This window comes from Aegilops tauschii, chromosome 6 (assembly GCF_002575655.3).
Source record: "Aegilops tauschii subsp. strangulata cultivar AL8/78 chromosome 6, Aet v6.0, whole genome shotgun sequence".
NCBI classification, from domain to species: domain Eukaryota; kingdom Viridiplantae; phylum Streptophyta; class Magnoliopsida; order Poales; family Poaceae; genus Aegilops; species Aegilops tauschii.
Window position 1 is genome coordinate 232,316,971 of NC_053040.3, and position 21,774 is coordinate 232,338,744.

General features: G+C 43.3%; 1 protein-coding gene across 1 annotated transcript; it reads left to right on the plus strand.

The window, feature by feature from the left end:
- The first annotated feature begins 15,236 nt into the window (after window positions 1-15,236).
- On the plus strand, window positions 15,237-20,664 carry LOC109769938 (NADPH-dependent pterin aldehyde reductase). The gene is made up of 5 exons (XM_020328641.4): window positions 15,237-15,544; window positions 19,213-19,282; window positions 19,455-19,648; window positions 19,740-19,912; window positions 20,482-20,664. The coding sequence occupies exons 1-5, from the start codon at window positions 15,308-15,310 to the stop codon at window positions 20,549-20,551; spliced, it is 744 nt and encodes a 247-aa protein (XP_020184230.1). The 5' UTR covers window positions 15,237-15,307; the 3' UTR covers window positions 20,552-20,664.
- The last annotated feature ends 1,110 nt before the right edge of the window (window positions 20,665-21,774 follow it).

The following is a 21,774-nucleotide window of genomic DNA, read 5'->3' on the forward strand; positions in this document are numbered from 1 at the left end:
AGTTTTGAACGGCTTGCGTGCCAGCCATGAAGATCCCCACTCAGCTCGGCGGCTCAAAGGGGTCCGGAATACTGCTGATACGTCTCCAACGTATATATAATTTATGAAGTATTCATGCTATTATATTATCCATCTTGGATGTTTTATGGGCTTTACTATGCACTTTTATATTACTTTGGGACTAACCTATTGACCCAGAGCCCAGTGCCAGTTTCTGTTTTTCCCCTTGTTTCAGTGTTTCGAAGAAAAGGAATATCAAATGGAGTCGAAATGGAATGAAACCTTCTGGAGAAGTTATTTTTGGAAAGAAAGCAACCCGATAGACTTGGAGTGCACGTCAGGAAAGAAACGAGGGAGGCACGAGGCAGGGGGGTGCGCCCTCCACCCTCGTGGGCCCCTCGTGGCTCCCCTGACGTATTTCTTCCTCCTATATATACCCATATACCCTAAAACGATCGGGGGATAGAATAGATCGGGAGTTCCGCCGCCGCAAGCCTCTGTAGCCACCAAAAACCAATCGGGACCCTGTTCCGGGACCCTGACGGAGGGGGGATCCCTCACCGGTGGCCATCTTCATCATCCCGGCGCTCTCCATGACGAGGAGGGGGTAGTTCACCCTCGGGGCTGAGGGTATGTACCAGTAGCTATGTGTTTGATCTCTCTCTCTCTCTCTCGTGTTCTTGAGGTGATACGATCTTGATGTATCACGAGCTTTGCTATTATAGTTGGATCTTATGATGTTTCTCCCCCTCTACTCTCTTGTAATGGATTGAGTTTTCCCTTTGAAGTAATCTTATCGGATTGAGTCTTTAATGATTTGAGAACACTTGATGTATGTCTTGCCGTGCGTATCTGTGGTGACAATGGGATATCACGTGATTCACTTGATGTATGTTTTGGTGATCAACTTGCGGGTTCCGCCCATGAACCTATGCATAGGGGTTGGCACACGTTTTCGTCTTGATTCTCCGGTAGAAACTTTGGGGCACTCTTTGAGGTTCTATGTGTTGGTTGAATAGATGAATCTGAGATTGTGTGACGCATATCGTATAATCATACCCACGGATACTTGAGGTGACATTAGGGTTTTGGTTGATTTGTGTCTTAAGGTGTTATTCTAGTACGAACTCTAGGGCTGTTTGTGACACTTATAGGAATAGCCCAACGGATTGATTGGAAAGAATAACTTTGAGGTGGTTTCGTACCCTACCATAATCTCTTCGTTTGTTCTCCGCTATTAGTGACCTTGGAGTGACTCTTTGTTGCATGTTGAGGGATTGTTATATGATCCAATTATGTTATTATTGTTGAGAGAACTTGCACTAGTGAAAGTATGAACCCTAGGCCTTGTTTCCTAGCATTGCAATACCGTTTGTGCTCACTTTTATCATTAGTTACCTTGCTGTTTTTATATTTTCAGATTACAAAAACCTATATCCACCATCCATATTGCACTTGTATCACCATCTCTTCGCCGAACTAGTACACCTATACAATTTACCATTGTATTGGGTGTGTTGGGGACACAAGAGACTCTTTGTTATTTGGTTGCAGGGTTGCTTGAGAGAGACCATCTTCATCCTACGCTTCCCACGGATTGATAAACCTTAGGTCATCCACTTGAGGGAAATTTGCTACTGTCCTACAAACCTCTACACTTGGAGGCCCAACAACGTCTACAAGAAGAAGGTTGGGTAGTAGATATCAAGCAGTTTCTGGCGCCGTTGCCGGGGAGGCTAGGTAAGCGGCACTCACACCCCGTCAACTAAGCAGTTTCTGGCGCCGTTGCCGGGGAGGTGAGTGCTTGAAGGTATATCTTTAGATCTTGCAATCGAATCTTTTTGTTTCTTGTTTTAGCACTAGTTTAATTTATAAAAGAAAACTATAAAAAATGGAATTGAGTTTGTCTCATACGCTTCATCTTTTTAATATCTTTCGTGAGTATGATGGAAAGGAAAATTGTGCCAAAGTGTTAGAAGAAGAATTACATAGAATGCTTGGCATAGAATATGTGAATGATGAGCATGATTGCAATGTTGTTAGTATGAATTCCTTTAATATCCATGATGCTAATGATATGCAAAGCCACAGGCTTGGGGAAGCTATGTTTGATGGAGATGGTATTTTTTGTCCCCAAGCTATGATGAGCAAATTTACCATGATGAAGGCATGCCACCTATCTATGATGATTATTGTGATGACACGTATGCTTTAAATAATAATGATAACCATGAAACTTGTCATCTTGATCTTAATTTTCAATCATATGATAGTTATTTTGTTGAGTTTGCTCCCACTACTATTCATCAGAAGAATTTTGCTTATGTGGAGAGTAATAAAAATTCTATGCAAGTAAATCATGAAAAGAATGCTTTAGGTGCTGGTTATATTGTTGAATTCATTCATGATGCTACTGAAAATTATTATGAGGGAGGAATATATGCTTGTAGGAATTGCAGTAATATCAAGTTTCCTCTCTATGTGCTTAGAGTTTTGAAGTTATGCTTGTTTTGCCTTCCTATGCTAGTTGATTATTGTTCTCATAAGTTGTTTTCTCGCAAAATCCCTATGCATAGGAAGTGGGTTAGACTTAAATGTGCTAGTTATATTCTTCATGATGCTCTCTTTATGTTTCAATTCTTATCTTTTATGCGACCATCATTGAAATCATCATGCCTAGCTAGGGGCGTTAAACGTTAGCGCTTGTTGGGAGGCAACCCAATTTTATTTTCGTTTCTTGCTTTTTGGTTCTGTTTAGTAATAAATAAACCATCAAGCTTCTGTTTAGATGTGGTTTTGTGTTTTAATTAGTGTTTGTGCCAAGTAAGACCTATAGGATCTTCTTGGATGATAGTTATTTGATCTTGCTGAAAATTCCAGAAACTTTCTGCTCACGAAAACAATTGTTTAAAATCACCAGAACGTGATAAAATACTGATTCCAATTGCAGAAGATCAATAATCAAATTATCTAGGTCTTCCTATTTTGGTAGAATTTTCTGAGTTTCAGAAGTTTGCGTTAGTTACAGATTACTACAGATTGTTCTGTTTTTGACAGATTCTGTTTTTCGTGTGTTGTTTGCTTATTTTGATGACTCTATGGCTAGTAAAATAGTTTATAAACCATAGCGAAGTTGGAATACAGTATATTTAACACCAATACAAATAAAGAATGAGTTCATTACAGTACCTTGAAGTGGTGTTTTGTTTTCTTTCGCTAACGGAGCTCACGAGATTTTCTGTTAAGTTTTGTGTTGTGAAGTTTTCAAGTTTTGGGTAAAGATTCGATGGACTACGGAATAAGGAGTGGCAAGAGCCTAAGCTTGGGGATGCCCAAGGCACCCCAAGGTAATATTCAAGGACAACCAAGAGCCTAAGCTTGGGGATGCCCCGGATGGCACCCCCTCTTTCGTCTTCGTTCATCGGTAACTTTACTTGGAGCTATATTTTTATTCACCACATGATATGTGTTTTTCTTGGAGCGTCATTTTATTTTATTAGTATTTGCTTTCTGTTATTTAGAATAATGTTTGCATCTTTATTTTCAATAAAAATGTCAAGGATAGCCTTTACCATGCTTATTTTGCAAGTATACATGTTGCTGCTTCAAAACAAAAAGTTTACCGCTGTTGCAAAAATTCCCTAGAAAAGTCAGAATGTGATAAAATGTTGAAGCCTTTTTCATAATAATCTCTTATAAATTTACTACAGTGGGAATTTTCTTTCATAATTTTTGGAGTTAGGGAAGTATAATGAAACTTGCATTCTTTACAGACTGTACTGTTTCGGCAGATTGCTGTTATGTTTGCATTGTTTGCATATGTTTGCTTGTTTAATGATTCTATTTGAGGATAGGAGTATTAAATATGCAGAGGCATTTAGTATGCAATGTTTAATAATAATTTTAGTGATTTGTTACAGTAGAAAATGATAAGGTTTTGCATTGGTTTATACTAACTTATCTCACGAGTTCTTGTTGAGTTTGGTGTGGATGAAGCTTTCGAGATTTAGGAAACCGAGATATAAAAGGAATTAAGGAGACACAAAAGCTCAAGCTTGGGGATGCACAAGGCACCCCAAGATATTATTTCAAGAAGTCTCAAGCATCTAAGCTTGGGGATTCCCCGGTAGGCATCCCACCTTTCTTCTTCAACAACTATCGGTTAGTATCGGTTGAACCTAAGTTTTTGCTTTTTCACATTAGTTGTGCTATCCTTGCAATGTAGTCTTATTTTGTTTTGCTTGCAGTTTGAATAAAATACTAAGATCTGAAATTCTTAAATGAGAGAGAGTCTTCACATAGCTACATAATTATTTAACTACTCATTGATCTTCACTTATATCTTTTTGGAGTAATTTGTCATTTACTCGTGTGCTTCACTTATATCCTATGAGTAAATGGTTGAATGATTTGAATGTCATAAATCTGAAATTATATATGTTTCATGTGCTTATCCCATGGGGAGTAATGCCTTCACATATAAGAAGTAGAGGTGGTAAATTTATTGAAGGTTAGCAAGCATTGTATTGGTCACTTGAACAATTCATGAAAGAATATTGAAGGAAGAGAGATTTCACATATAAATATACTATCTTGGACATCTTCTATGATTGTGATCCCCATTAATTATTTTCAAACCTGAGCAAATTAGTTGAAGTTGGACAAGGAAGACAACATAATGAGTTATGCTTGGGTATATTTGTATAGAAGTTATATTGTTATGGATCCTCTAACATGTGGTGCTTGCTATTTAGAATCCTTTGCTAGCCAAAATATCTGTACTAAGCGGGAATACTGCTTGTGCATCCAAACTCCTTGAACCAAGTTTCTTCCACGAGTGTCCACCATATCTACCTATATGCGGAATTTACCTGCCGTTCCAAGTAAATTTGCATGTGCCAAACTCTAAACCTTCAAATAATAATCTATTTTGTATGCCCGAATCGCTCATGTAGCGACTAGGGGCTGTCGGTATCTTCCATGCTAGGTGGGTTATTCTCACGATGAGTGGACTCCGCTCATCATTCACGAGAAAATGGCTGGTACCTGGGATGCCAAGTCCTATGATCAAAAGATAAAAAAAACAAATTCACAAATAATTTAAACAAAAATCCCCCAGGAATGTTGATAGTTGGACGGCACCCATTGTTTCGGACAAGCCGTGGAGTGCGAATGTTGGTGGAGGGGGAGTAAAAAATTTACCTTTCTGTTTGGGAACCGCCTATAATGTATGTAGTATGGAAGATATTGGGAACTCTTGGTCGTTATGTTGACAATGAAAGCATACCTCTCAAAATTATTTTCATCTCTGTTTTAGCTTCGAGCTCTGGCACCTCTGCAAATCCCTGCTTCCCTCTGCGAAGGGCCTATCTTTTACTTTTATGCAAGAGTCAGTAGTATTCCTTCTCATTCCAACCTACTCTTTAGTTGGCAAGCATCATGTGATGGAAAGATCTAAGCATATATGGCCATTCAAATATATTTGAGCATGAATTATTACTGTTGACATTACCCTTGAGGTAAAAGGTTGGGAGGCGAAACATTAAGCCCCTATCTTTCTCTGTGTTTGATGAATACTATTTGTTCTAAAAAATATGCTTTGAGTGGTAGCAATCATGGAAGACTAAATGATAGTTGAGTATGTGAAGTTTGCTGAATCAAAGCTCTGACATAGACTCTTCCTCGAAATAAGATGAATTGTAATTGTTTGATGACTAATAACACGGTTTGTTAGTTTTCAAGAAAGTTTATGTTCTATACTTTAACATATGAATAGTTTGTTACTTGATCATGAAAAGTTCTATGAGTTGAGCTACTGTTATGACATATAATGATGCTAGAAAAGGTGATTGAAATTATCATTCATCAAACTTATGCACCTGCTAGCATTCACACTTCGTAAATTATTTCTTTTATCATTTACCTACTCGAGGACGAGCAGGAATTAAGCTTGGGGATGCTGATACGTCTCCAACGTATCTATAATTTATGAAGTATTCATGCTATTATATTATCCATCTTGGATGTTTTATGGGCTTTACTATGCACTTTTATATTACTTTGGGACTAACCTATTGACCCAGAGCCCAGTGCCAGTTTCTGTTTTTCCCTTGTTTCAGTGTTTCGAAGAAAAGGAATATCAAACGGAGTCGAAACGGAATGAAACCTTCTGGAGAAGTTATTTTTCGAAAGAAAGCAACCCGATAGACTTGGAGTGCACGTCAGGAAAGAAACGAGGGAGGCACGAGGCAGGGGGCGCGCCCTCCACCCTCGTGGGCCCCTCGTGGCTCCCCTGGCGTATTTCTTCCTCCTATATATACCCATATACCCTAAAACGATCGGGGGACAGAATAGATCGGGAGTTCCGCCGCCGCAAGCCTCTGTAGCCACCAAAAACCAATCGGGACCCTGACGGAGGGGGGATCCCTCACCGGTGGCCATCTTCATCATCCCGGCGCTCTCCATGACGAGGAGGGGGTAGTTCACCCTCGGGGCTGAGGGTATGTACCAGTAGCTATGTGCTTGATCTCTCTCTCTCTCTCTCTCGTGTTCTTGAGGTGATACGATCTTGATGTATCACGAGCTTTGCTATTATAGTTGGATCTTATGATGTTTCTCCCCCTCTACTCTCTTGTAATGGATTGAGTTTTCCCTTTGAAGTAATCTTATCGGATTGAGTCTTTAATGATTTGAGAACACTTGATGTATGTCTTGCCGTGCGTATCTGTGGTGACAATGGGATATCACGTGATTCACTTGATGTATGTTTTGGTGATCAACTTGCGGGTTCCGCCCATGAACCTATGCATAGGGGTTGGCACACGTTTTCGTCTTGATTCTCCGGTAGAAACTTTGGGGCACTCTTTGAGGTTCTATGTGTTGGTTGAATAGATGAATCTGAGATTGTGTGACGCATATCGTATAACATACCCACGGATACTTGAGGTGACATTAGGGTTTTGGTTGATTTGTGTCTTAAGGTGTTATTCTAGTACGAACTCTAGGGCTGTTTGTGACACTTATAGGAATAGCCCAACGGATTGATTGGAAAGAATAACTTTGAGGTGGTTTCGTACCCTACCATAATCTCTTCGTTTGTTCTCCGCTATTAGTGACCTTGGAGTGACTCTTTGTTGCATGTTGAGGGATTGTTATATGATCCAATTATGTTATTATTGTTGAGAGAACTTGCACTAGTGAAAGTATGAACCCTAGGCCTTGTTTCCTAGCATTGCAATACCGTTTGTGCTCACTTTTATCATTAGTTACCTTGCTGTTTTTATATTTTCAGATTACAAAAACCTATATCCACCATCCATATTGCACTTGTATCACCATCTCTTCGCCGAACTAGTACACCTATACAATTTACCATTGTATTGGGTGTGTTGGGGACACAAGAGACTCTTTGTTATTTGGTTGCAGGGTTGCTTGAGAGAGACCATCTTCATCCTACGCTTCCCACGGATTGATAAACCTTAGGTCATCCACTTGAGGGAAATTTGCTACTGTCCTACAAACCTCTACACTTGGAGGCCCAACAACGTCTACAAGAAGAAGGTTGTGTAGTAGACATCAACTGCTGCCATCGGAACAGCCCCCAAGCCCACCGTCTTGCAGTCGATACAATGATTCTGTCTCACCCGTGGACGACTCACCATCAGAGTAGATGGTTGTCTCACCGCCAGACCCAGATCCTTCAGAAAATTCCCCTCCATGGATGCATCCCACGAAGGCACGCTTCATGGCGGGCTGAGATTGGGCGGGTTTCGCACGCTGAGCCGTCTCGATGATGTCGGCTTAGATGTCCGGCTCAGGGCCCGGCTCGCCGATCTAGCCGATGAAGACGTGGATTCCGCCGAAGGGGACCCGGTACCGTACTCAATTGAGCCGGCGTCGGGGGCCCAGCCTGCGTCGTCGATGTAGAGCTTGCCGCGACGACTCTTGGTCATCCGGCCCACGGCGTATCCCTTGAGCCCTTCAAAGCTGCCCTTCAAGAACTCAAATCCACCGTGCGTAGGCCCCACGGTGGGCGCCAACTGTCGTGGAATTGTCACGGCAGATGTCCTAGTGAAAGGACTTAATCGTGGAGCCATCGCAACTAGGAAGCTTAAAGGGGTTAAAACGGGACAAAGGACACGAGGGTTTATACTGGTTCGGCCCATTACGGTGTAGGTAAAGGCCTGATCCAGTTTGAGGTGGGATTGCTTATGTTTCGATTACTAGGGAGCGAATCCGCATGACCTAGCTTTCGATCTGATCTTACTTGTCCTGAACCGCCGCCGGGTCGTCCCTTTATATATAAAATGCTCATAAACAGTGTCCGCCTCGGTCTCTAACTATCTCTGCCTTACAATACAAGTTATGTACTTATGGCGGTTTATCTCTACGGGCCTTGAGTTGCCTTTGGGCCTTGGGCCCTTGACTGAACCGCCATCTTCCAAAGTTGTCTTGGGCTTCATGAATCGCCATAGGTATAACCCGGCCCCTCCTGGGCGGGTCATACCTAATAGTTATATCCCCAACAGAGTTGGTCAAGCAAACTCGGTGGGACCGATTGCATATTTGGTGAGACCGAAATAATTGCAACATGCAACACAGAGTTTGTAGGGCCATCTCGGTGAGACTGAGATCCCAATCGGTGAGACCGAGATCCCAATCGGTGAGACTGAATTGATTAGGGTTTCTGGCAGTGGCTATGTCAAAGGAACTCGGTGGCGCCGGATAAATCAAATCGATGGGGCCGAGTTTGAATTTTAGGTTTTGGACATATTTGGAATTGAGAAAGTGGTTGAGGGCTTTGGAGCATATCACTAAGCACTTTGAGCAACTAGACCATTGAGCAACACCTCATCCCCTTTTAATAGTATTGGCTTTTCCTATGGACTCAATGTGATCTTGGATCACTAAAATAGAAATGAAGAGTCTTGAGCTTTTGCCAATCTTTGTCCTTAGCATTTTGAAGGGGTTTCACATCCTCTTATCCATGCCACGCCATTGTTGAACTCATCTGAAATATACTAGATAAAAGAATTAGTCCAACAAGAGATATGTTGACATTACTTATCAAAATCACCCAGGAAGCACTTCTGCTTTCAGACGGGTGTCGATAAAGGTACTTTTCCCTCCAGCGGGCTGCCACGTGCCCGACAAGCTTCACCTAACCGCCTGCGAGCTCGACACCTCATCGATGGGTGACTACCTGCTCGGTGAGGTGGACCGGTGGTGGGTTGGTGATGGCCTGCCAGCCTCGGCGCCTGCCGGGCCTTCATCTTGCCGGGCTCGCCTTGCCGGCAAGAGATATCTTCAACTTGCGGTTTTTGTCTTGGTCTTCTTGATGCGCTCCTTGATCTCATCAAGAGCTACTCTTTTTAGATTGGAAGATCTTTGTTTGAAAATTTACTCTTGCCCGGAAAGCTGTTGCTCGTCTGTGCATAAGTCAAGGTATTACATCCCTTGTTTAATACACCGACACAGATCTGTATTAACTTGTTCCAAATACAGATGAAAAGCCCGTAAGGACCAAAAAGAAGCTGAACCAAATGTGGTGAAAACCTTCAAGGACTGTCACACCAGCAAGATGGAGGGCATGACTACACCAGTCAAAGTTGTTGTTGTAAGTCCTTAATCCTCATGCCTTTGAAGTACTGGTTACTCTGACTTGTGCATTGAACTACATGGTTTCCAACCAATGTAAGTTACTCTTTTCAATTTTATACACAATTTTCTTAATGTGTCCTTGCACCTTAAAAGAGAGGAACGATGTTCTTTTGCTCTTGATCTGTAATCTAGTTGCGTGCTGGACTTGCCCACGCAATGTTACAACTGTCTATTTGTCTAATCTTAGTTGTTCTATGATAGAATGATGTCATACTATGCTCATTGTATAATAAACTTTGCCTCCTTATCCTTAGTTGTTAATACAATGTGAATAAAATAGACAATACATTAGCCATGCTACATGGACATATGTTTGGAACCTGATTTTATTATGTACTTTGCAGTAAAATACAACTAATATGTTGCAGGGGTTCACCAACATAAGTTATGTATATACGCCAAAGCTATTATGTTTGTTTTTGTTGCCGTACAAATTCAACTTTTCAGCAAGCTATGGAACAAATGGTGGAACCGCCATAACCTCATGAAGGCGATGAGGCAACCACAAACACAATGTTACCTCTTGCTGCAGTGAGTCAGTATCTCTCCACTAACAGTGCCAAAAGCACCTTCCTGCGTAACTTCTTTCAAACCGCCTCATGAACAAGATTTTCAAACTCGACAGAATGATATATCTGTGCTCCAGACACAAGTCCAACCTGTAACAAAGACCGTTTGTGAAACAAGAACAACCATTGACAAATGTTGAGAAGATATGCATGATTTTGAAGACAGACTATCAGACATTTTCTTTGTTGTTCAGGAGCCTATGAGAAATGAAGGTGAAGGTTATGGTGCTCCATCAGACACTACAACATGAAACCGTAACAGTTAGGTCAAATGATATGTGCTTTTGAACTTCTGATGGTGCATTTATCTGCCGAACTGTAAACTTTTATGCCAAACGGCCTTTTGTTATATGGCTATACTTTATTTTGTTGCGATAAACATGAGTAGGGCGTTTTGGTGCCCAGGCTCATCTGCACCCGGTTAGAAAACAATTCATAAAAAAAAATCAGAAAAACATCAAAAAAATGCAATTTTTTGTGCGGTAGACAATTTGATGCGTGAGGCCCACTCCAAATTTCAAGTCATTTGGACATCTGAGCAGCTCTCAGCAAAAAAGAGAAATCGGGCCAAAATAGTACAAGAACAGTAAAAAAATTTGCAGACCCTCAATTTGTCTTTCTTGCTAAGAGCTCCTCAGATATCCAAATGATTTTAAAATTGGAGCGGACCTCACGCATCAAATTGTCCACCGCACATTTTTTTGGAATTTTTTGAATTTTTCTAGTATTTGTTTTTATTTTTTCGTCAACATGGGTGCAGATGAGCTCGGGTGTAGAGATGGATTTTTGGATAAACATTTGTTTTTAATGGGTAGCCAACGCCCCTAGAAAATAGCAAGACATTTTTGTATAGTGTAGGTTTATTGTTAGTTAATGCATTTGGTTTCATCGGTTTGCTTGTAGGCAGAAAGCATAGTAGGAGGCCAACGAGCCAAATCATGCAAACCGGCGAAGAGGCGTAATGGGCCATAATTGGGCTGGCCCATAACTGGCTGTTGATATTTCGAATGCAACTCAAACAAATATGGGTCCTAATGGGCCTATAGCACACTGAAAATAACTAGATGAAAATCAATGAAGGCCCCAAAATAACTGGCCATAACCATCGTGGGTCATAATGTGGGCCCATAGTAACAATGTGTCGTTAACAGACCGAAGTAAACTGTAGGACTTATTTGGCCCATACAGGCCACGGGTCGTTAACAGGCCACTCGGGCCTTAATGGGCCATAAGATACCCAGCGCTTTTAGTAGGCAAAGAGGAAGCTTGGGCTTGAAATGTGCCAGAGGGCCCACAGGCCATTAGCACGCCGAACCCTACCTTAGGCCAGTCCTTAGTCCAGAGACAACCCCTTTACATGTTGGGTTGTTAACAGTCTGAATGCTAGCTCGGGCCATAAATGCACCGACGTACTACACAAGCCTTTAACAAGCCGAAAGTAAGGGTGGGCCGGAATTGTGACCTAGAGAATATGGGTCATTAATAGGCTGAATGTCATGTCAGGCAAATGACCCAAGTGTACCGTCAACTATTAACATGTCGAAAGTTACACAGGCCAGGAAATGACCCAACTCTTTAACGGATCGGTAAAAGGCTGAAAGATAGACTTGACAAAAAATGGCCCAATTCCAGCAGTGGCCGCTAAGAGGACGAAAACACACTCGGCCGTAATTGGCCCCATATACATAGCGGACTGATAATGGGCCAAAAGTACCGATGGGCCGCAATGTTGTTCAATGGACAACGGGCCAGCGATGGATCAAATTGATACCCTCCTTATGGGTCGTGGTTGTAAATGGGCCATGTGCAAGTAGGTCGTTATTGGGCCGGCCTTTTTAACCTAAATGGGCCACTATTAGACCTTGCCATGTGTTGAAGTTTCATAGGCGCGTCTCGTCCATTGGATGGATGGCATCTGTCGCAGTGCAGAGCTCTCACGTGGTTCCATTGGCGAATGAGAAATTGACACATGGAAAATCGTCATAGTCGGATATCGGATCCAAAACCGGTACCTGATAGCTTAACAGTGACCCGTTATAGTCGCTACCACATGTCGGTTACCCTTGATGAAATTATTTCCATTATGCACAATTTATCATTGCAGAAGTGAACACTTCCATGATGATAAATGGATTATTGTCATGAAACACTTCTATGACAATACAGGTAAGACCATCTTGCTTTGGTCCTAAAATTGTCACGGATGTACATGCATGACAGAAAACGTGACCTACTGTGACAAACACGTATCATCAAGGAAGTGTTTGTATGTAGTGTCTGGACGGCGAAACGTTGTTGGATCACCGGTGTCGTACGCATGCAATCCATAGATGGATCATGCGTCCAATTCTTATTCGAGTGAACTGTTAGTGGGACGGTTCGAGGGACTTCAAGATGATTTTCACCAACTCTTTTTCACTGCAACTCGTTGTTGGTAAGATCAGATCTAAACTTGTATGCATAGTCTTCACAGTGATCCTGGGAACTTGATCCGTAGGCCGATTTTTTTGTTTTCTAATATATTTCCAACACAAGTAAGAAAATGTTTGTATTTATGTTGTTGGCACTAGGGATAAAAAGATGGTTGCGTAGTTGTCCTTTGAACACAGGGTGAAGATGATATATTATCTACTTCATGTCATCGTTCTTATTACAATACTCAGTTTTACTTAATACTTTAAAATGCATGTTGAATAGCGGTCTTGGATGGAGCACTAGCTATAGATGTGGTTAGATAATAATCCATAGATTCGCGGATGTGATACTAATATGTCAACTTTGCCATGAATAGGTATTACTTATAAATATTACAATTAATCACTATTCAACTGTGATTTATTACCACACAATTACTTATCCTTTTGAGAGAGACAGCTAGTGAACCTATGGACCCGATTCATTTTTTCCATAATAAAACTTCCAATATCTATAAAACTTGAAAGAAGTCCATATTTGACCCTTAAATGTGGCCAGAGGGACAAATAAGCCCCTAAACTCCAATTTGGTATGATTTTGACCCCAAAATCTTTAAAACCGGGTAAATCTCCCCCTTAGCTGGTTTTGGTTCGATTTAAGCTGGTTTTGGGACACTACTTTCTGACGTGGCGTGGCTTTATGGTGGGTAGCGAGAATTATGCCTAGCTGACATGGCGTGATTGGGTTGGGACAGTTGAATGCATCAAGCCCTCCTCTTTTTGTTCGGTTTGCCTCCTCTGCCTCCTCTACCGTTTGTCACCGTCGAGGGCACAATCAACGCAGCCGACGCATCCCTTGATTGAGAGGAAGAAATCACGATCGGATGAAAGCCATGGATCTGGTACGTGATGCGAACCCGCTCCCCATCTCTTTGTATATATGTTTCGCCAATGATTATGGATTTTATGGCGCGTGAGAAAGAGGTTTGTTGGAGGGGGGATTTTACTTGGTTTGTCGGTGTCCATCTGCTCGGCCGCAGGCTACTCCCATGCTCCTCCTCACTGGCTGGCTCACTAGCACCATCTAGCTGTTGCTCTTGTGTTTGAACCTCAGGTGGCGAATTTTCGGTCGGCGGTGAGGTTTGTGGCTTCGGTGTTGGCTTTGGCTTTGTCACGATCGGTTTGCAAAATCTGTAATAAAGGTCAAGTTGGCGGCGTCCACCCCATCTCCGACCACCACCAGTCGGTCCCTGTCGTCTCGTTGTATCTCCACTCACTCACTCTCTGATCACCATCTTTTGCTGAAACAAGCAGATCATACTTGTTTCAGTAACATTTTTAGTAGAGAAACAATTTCAGTTACTAACAGAAATTTAGAAAAGGTAATGTATCATAGTGTATGTAGTCAACTTCATGTTTGCTCGCCATCATGAAAGATGGATAGTAGCATGTATCATAGTAAAGAAGACATGCCTTATAAGTTCTTCCAATTCACTTGCCCATCACCCGTCGTCGTTTACTGCTCGTTTACTTGATCGGGAGGATGAGAGTAGGTGAATCAGTTGGGTTTCACTGCATATTCACTGCAAAAGTATTATCTGTACTTCAATTGCATAATAGAAATTACATTCTTTGTACTGCAGAAACTTCATTTATGTGTTCAATAATATACGTAGTAGACAAGTCTTTGTACAACTAGTTTACTTCATCTCTCACAAGGCAGATGCTGCAATGCTAAAAGAAAAAAAATTAACAGAAGTGTGGAAGGAGAAGGAAATATTGTACAATACCGATGATCTATTTTTTTTGCAGTACCAAAGCATTATCGAAAGCTGATGAAGTTTCCTGTTTTTCAGGTCATGAAGGGGATCCTTTGGATCATCTTGATCAGGTTCTCTCTCACCTTGGATGGGCAGCTGGAACAGAAACAACAACAAACTCACCTTAAACTGAATGGAGGCGAGCAATGTTGATGCGCCACGGCCGAGCGCAACCCCGAACAGCGGCGGATTTGAATGGTGGCGGCCGCTACAGTGGCGTGTGGTTTGGATCGCTAATGGAGTGGCGATGGTTCGTCTGGAAGGAGCGACCAACAGCGGCTCGCCTGGTCTGGTGCAGTGGCTCGTCTGGCGCAACCCTGATCGGCGACATATTTGAAAGGTGACAGCCGCTACGGCGGCATGTGGGGCTAATGGAGCGGTGGCGGCTCCATCTGGAAGGAGCGACCAACAGCCGCATCTGGTGCAGTAGCTCGTTTGGTCTGGTGCAAGCAACAACAAGCAGGGCAATGCCACGTCAAAAGTCATCGCCTACTCATCCTTTAAAACCAGCTAATTTCTCTAAAAACAGTAGCAAAACCTATTAGGAAATATTTACCTGGTTTTAAAGATTTTGGAGTCAAAATCATACCAAACTGGAGTTCAAGGGGTTATTTGTCCCTCAGGCCACATTTGAGGGTGAAATATGGACTTCTTTCATAAAACTTTCAACCAAATGGAGTGGGCCGGGCCCCACGTGCGTCCATTGGCCCATGAACGTGTACGAACTACAGACTTTAGGGCCGCAGGCGCATGAGAAGAGCGAAATATCGGGATCACCAGGTCACGGGCCTCTCTCCACGCCTGCATTCCAACACGGACGAGCCAACGAGAGGAGGGAGGCGAGATGACGGCGGGGCCTAAGAGCGGCGGGGGCGGCGCGGCAGCCGCGCGAGCGGCGGCCGCGGGGCCGAGGACGGTGCTCATCACGGGGGTCAGCCGGGGGCTGGGCCGAGCTTTAGCTCTGGAGCTCGCGCGCCGGGGGCACGCCGTCGTCGGCTGCGGCCGCTCGGTCGATCCCATCCGCTCCCTCGAGGCCGAGATGGGTTCCCCGTCTCGCCACTTTCTCACCGTCGCCGACGTCGTAATGCACTCTATTCCTCTTCCTATTGACCTCATGCTTACTGATTGTACTGTACCAGGGCGTGCCTGAATGATGTGATATGAGATACCTTTTTCATTTAATACAATAGGAAAATTTAGATAACAATTTTAGCTCGATCTGTCCATTCGTACAATAAACGAATTTGGATCATAAACGAATATGATATGAGTAGTTTTTTACTACCAGTGATCTATTGAGGCGGTGCAACTGCTAATCGGATCTTATCTGATATACATGAACACAATTTGATATAATGCAGAAATTAGAGGGTAGTAGAATAATTATACCTCCGTTTGGAGAGGCCATCTCGTTTGACAAAGTAGTGTCCGAGGTTGATGACGAATTGGAGTGGCGTAGTCGATCACAACACATCAACGTCCAGTGCACTCCTGATTGGATTTGGAGTAAATTTGGGAGGATACTGTTACCCTAAACGATACCACGATCAGATAGGTGCAGGAATGCCCTCCTTTATATATAGTGCTGTATATGACATGGGAACCATATTTTTAATTAGCCCCTCATTCACAGGCGCAAATTGCTACTGTTAATTTTTTTAATCCCAAAATTAACTAATGGGCCCACTTTAACTTATGGTAATTAACATTTTCACCATTCGATCACTTAATATTTCTAACATCTTTCTGCTATGTTACTTCAGCCAACCAATAAAGATTTTCGTGTGTTTTGTATCTTTAGCTTGATGTTTGATGTGATTTTGGGGGGTTGTCTTGAGTCTGGTAGCTACATGCTTGCTTTCATGAATCATGCTGGTTGAACAATAATACTTTATGTGCTCTAGGATTTATTTTAGCTCCAAGTGTTTGCAATCTGTGCCGTGGAACATGGCTTTAAACTTACCTATTTGGACATGCTGATTAGGCTATTTTATCTTGTGGGTTAGGAGTTTGATAAGTTCTGCTGGTTTGGTGGTTGAAAAGAAATATACATGGAGAAATTGGTTTTTAGTCGCCAATTTTAGCTCAATCCCGTGATGCCTACATTGCTAGAGTGGGTGCAGAGTCTTGTTGCTATCCGGTACCTTGGCCAATCAATTGGGACTTAGTGCTTTTAGCTTAATGATACTTACTTTAGCTGCAAATGAATGCAACATGATGTGTACCCTAGGACATGGCTTGAAACTAATGACCTGTTTGGACATGCTGATTTTTTCGAGAAAATGCAAAGAGACTTCTGCGTTTCTTTTCATTGAAAAGGCAGAGTTCAAGTTACAGTCCTCCTGGGAGGTACAGGGAGTGAGAAATGCAGGAAATTAATGTACATCCCAGGTCTGGGGCAGAGTGTTGCGAAGCCCTGAAGCACCTGCTTTGGCCTTGAGCGCCGCCTCATCCTTAATCTTCTCAACAAGGCTGCTGACTGAAGGTTGGGCGCCCTCGAAGACACATTCTTTACAGTGTGTCCAGATCGGGCGCCCTTGAAGACACATTCGTTACGGTGTTTCCAGATCATCCATGGTGTGAGCAAGGCAATGGAGGCGAGGCCCTTGTGCATGGGATGAGGGGTGCGCTGTTTTGCAGCGTGCTACCAGTCCAGAAGGGAAGTATCATGGTCTGGCGGCGTGCAAGACATGCGGAGCCAGGGAAGCATCTGCTGCCAAACCTGTTTGGGAAACGGACAGCAGAGCAGCAGGTGGTGCATCATCTCGGTGCTCTGGCAGCAGAGGAGGTATGAAGTGTGGTGCTGAAGGCCGCAGCGTGCGAGGCGGTCAGCAGTCCAACACTGGTGCTGATCAGCGAGCCAGTGGAAGAAGCGCACCCGAGGGGGCGCCCCGTTCTTCCAAATGAACTTCCAGGAGGTGCCTGGAATGTGTGGTCTGGTAGCAGGATTTCGCAGAGAACCCTCGAATGTGGCCTGATGGCAGGATTTCGCAGAGTAAGATCTGCTCGCAGTCCACTTCCATAGGAGGCGATCGGGTTCCGTGGTCAGGATGGTTTGCCCAACGGCGTGCCAGAGCTGGATGTACTGGCCGATATCGTGAACACCCGGCGTGCCATGGATGTCGTGAGCCCAAGCGTTAGCCTGAAGCCCATCAGAGACGCTCCTCAGTTTCCGGCGGCGTTTCGAGATGCAGGCGTAAAGCTGCGGTGCGATCTTGCTGACTTGAGCGCCTGTCGATCCATCGGTCCTCTCAAAATAAGGTGGTACGTCCATCGCCCACGGCCATAGAGGTGGAGGCGAAGAACAGAGTACGCTCTTCAGCAGAGAACCGCAGGTCTAAGTTGCTCCATGCCTGGTTGCAGTCATTGCGGCTGAACCAGAGCCATCACCGACGAAGGGTCAGCCCGGTGCGCTCCAGGTCAGGGATGCCAAGGCCTCCCAGCTCAATTGGACGGCAAGTCCGGCGCCAATTAACATGGCAGTTGCCGCCATTGGCAGCCTCGCGCCCAGCCCACAGGAACCCCCTTCTCAGTCTTCTCGAGCTGCTTGATGGTTTTCTTTGGTGGTGCAAAGACCAGCATCGGGTGCATGGGGATCACACAGAGGACGGATTTGACCGCCGCAAGGCGTCCAGCCTTGTTCATGAGCCGTGCTTTCCACGACGGGAGCTGCCCTCACACCGTGTCCACAAGCGGCTGCAGCTGTGCGACAGTAGGGCGTCTCACCGTGAGGAGAATTCCCAGATAAGTGAGGGGGATGTCGACGATTGGGCACTCCAGGAGCTGTACAACAGGTGCGGCCTTGTCGGGGTCGCAGTGGAGGAGGGTGGCTGAGCTCTTGGTGAAGTTTACGTGGAGCCCGGAGGCATGGCCAAACAGCTGTAGGATCTCCTTCACCTTGATGATCTCAGCCGGTGAGGGGTGACAGAACAGCACGACATCGTCCGCGTAGAGCGAGATTGCCAGGATCGAGCGTCGCGGGTGCAGCTGCTGCAGGATACCAAGGTAGACGGCACACTTGATCAATCACCCGAGCACGTCAACGGCAAGGACGAAAAGTTGTGGGGACAGCGGATCGCCTTGCTGGAAGCCTCGGCGGTGCCAGATTGGGGGCCCAGGGTCACCATTGAGGAGGATCCGCGTGCTCGCAGAAGACAGCAGGATGGCTAGGAGGATGGCATGACAACAGGTCATGCTGATTAGGCTATTTTATCTTGTGAGTTAGGAGTTTGATAGGTTCCATTGATTTGGTGGCCGAGAAGAAAGATGCATGGAGGAAGTCAAACTGTGGTAGTCATAGTTGACAATGGGGCTGTTTGGCTCTTGGACTAACAATACGAGGCAATCCCAGTATTCTAATTCTGGTCATGGTTGCTAACTTTCTACTTCCATTTTTATACCATATGATAGTTGCTGGACATTTATTGATATTACAGAGGCTAATGAGCTCCTTTGTCTCGAAAGCATCAAGAATTCACATGTCATGTGAGCAGTCTTCTTGCTTTCGTTGAAGATTTCAGTGAAGGGAAAATTTAGCAGGGATATTGAACTTGTGATACTAAATATTAACTTAAGTTTGAATAATGCCCATGGCATTAATGTCAGTAGCACTACAATTTATGAAATATGAATGGTGCATTTAGGTTTGCTATATAAGCAAAGTGTAATGTATGTGGTCTATTTTTCTCACTTGCTTCCTATGTTGAAATAATTTCTATTCTTAAGTATTCTTCCTGTGCTTCTTTGTAGAGGTCTGACAGCAGCATGGGTGAACTGGCAAAGGCTGTTGTGGAAAGGAAGCAAATTCCTGATATCATAGGTTTGCTATACTTTCTGCTCTACAAATGTGCATTTTAAGCCATCTGGAACTATATGAAAATAATCACTTTTCTTTCTTAAAGTTGATTGTGAAATCACATATTTGTAATTCCATTCTAATATACATAAAATGTGATTTCTCCAGAAGTCTAACTATTGAGAGATTGCTGCAGTAAACAATGCTGGTACAATAAACAAGAATAACAAAACGTGGAATGTTCCAGCAGAAGAATTTGATACGGTGGTTGATACAAATATTAAAGGAACAGCAAATGTACTTCGCCATTTTGTACCACTTATGATACAGAAGAAACATGGGATGATAATCAATTTATCCTCTGGTTGGGGAAGGTCTGCTGCTGCAGAGGTAGGGCAAAATGAAAGGCTGTGCTGATACTGGTTATATTTGGTAACTGTGAGATCTTCATTACATACCAAATTGCGTAACGTTGTTTCAGGTTGCTCCATATTGTGCTTCAAAGTGGGCTATTGAAGGTTTAACACGCTCATTAGCAAAGGAGTTGCCTCCTGGATTGGCAGCAATTGCTCTTAGCCCTGGTGTTGTGAATACCGACATGCTTACTTCATGCTTTGGAAGTTCAGCTGCGTTATACCAATCTACTGAGCAATGGTAAATCTATGTAGAATTCTGTTTGGCCCCTTCCTCAACTGTACAAATGAGCATATGTATTTCATTATTTTTTTATATAAATAGTAAAATCCGAACAAACTAGAGAAGGAAGGTTACACTAGGGAAAGGAGTTCATGGAAGAAGGTTGCTTGGAGTTCATACCCTATAGGAGGCATGGAAAATAACATAATTAGCAACACATTAGCGTCTGCTGAGTAGTCTATTGGATCGATCTCCCATGCTATTTCTTGACTCATGCTGCTGTGTCCACATTCCAGCAGTACATCATCCAGAGTCATACTAATGTTTCAGAGGGTAAATGTATTTTGTTTAAGTAAAGTACACGTTCAACTCCTGAATATGCCATTGAGGCAAAGGACATACTGTTGAACAGATTGTTAAAAACAAACTGTTGAAGTATTGAATCTTTAGGAGTCTGCTATTATTTGCTTGATTTAGAGCTATGATATACAACTTGTGTTTTTCATATTGAAAGTATCGTGCTTCAGTTACAGCTTATAACCAGAAGTACTAATCATATTAACCAGACGATTTCTGCTGTTTGTCAGGGCACCCAAGGCAGCCACAATGATTCTAAGCCTTTCACTGGAAGATAATGGTGCCTCACTAACTGTATGATGCTGTAGCAATGTTGTATTAATCACAGATCGGTTCTCAAGTAATTATGACATTTAACTTGCAGCTGTTGAATATCAATTATGTTGTAGTAATAAGATAAAAAGGTTCATGTACTTGTGCTCGTTGGTTTGGCTAACCGTTGTTTGAAAATGAGCTGTGTATTCGCTGTTTGGAACATCTTTATCTGCTGGCTTTGCTTCCCGGACTGCTTCCCAAGAATTCAAAGCCCAAGCCAAACTAAGAAAATTATATCTAATTTCAACTGGCACTAGAAGAAGGGAGCGCCTATACCTCGCTTGTAGCGAGAGCTCACGCCTGTGGGCGTCAAACAGAGGAGCCTTCGCTGATGACCTGCCCAAATTGGCCGGCCACTCCGCCCGTGACTGGTATTCTATTTTTTTTCTTTGGTTTTCTAGTTGGGTTTTCACCCAAAGACCCGGCAGTTGTTTTTCAAGGAGGATATTTTAAAAACATACTAAACGTGGAAAAATATATTTTAGAATATTGTTTTTTTGGGAAGGAAAATTGTTCAACTGTATATTGCAAAACTATAAAAATTAAGAAATGAAGAAAAGAGGAAAGCCAAAAACTTCTTCTATACTTTTTTATTTAAAAAGATAGTAAGGTTTCATGTTACACTTTGCTTCCGCCCACCCCTTCATGCAACCATTCTCGTATGATAATTAATCACCTTAAAATTTACTTACCTTCTAAACCAATTGAAAGGATCCATATAGTTGACTAGAGGGAGGGGGGGGGGGGGGATGAGTGAATAGGCAACTATCAATTTTTATCAACAAATAGCTTGTCCAGATATGCAACTAGGTGGACAACTTATATGATGAGTTCAACAACAACGAACAAGCAAATGATAGAACACAATATTATTTTGCACAAAGTAAAGGTAAGAGATAATCACAAGTGAAGTCGATGGGGACGAGGATGTGTTACTGAAGTTCCTTCCCTTTAGGGGGGGGGGGGTACGTCTCCGTTGGAGCAGTGTGGAGGCACAATACTCCCCAAGAAGCCACTAGGGCCACTGTATTCTCCTCACGCCCTTGCACAATGCAAGATGTCGTGATTCCACTAGTGATGCCCTTGAAGGCAGCGATCAAACCTTTACGAACTAGGTTGGGGCTCTCTCCACAACATAATTGAAGGCTCCCAACACCACCACAAAGCTTCACCACAATGGATTGTAGCTTCGAGGTGACCTCTTCCGT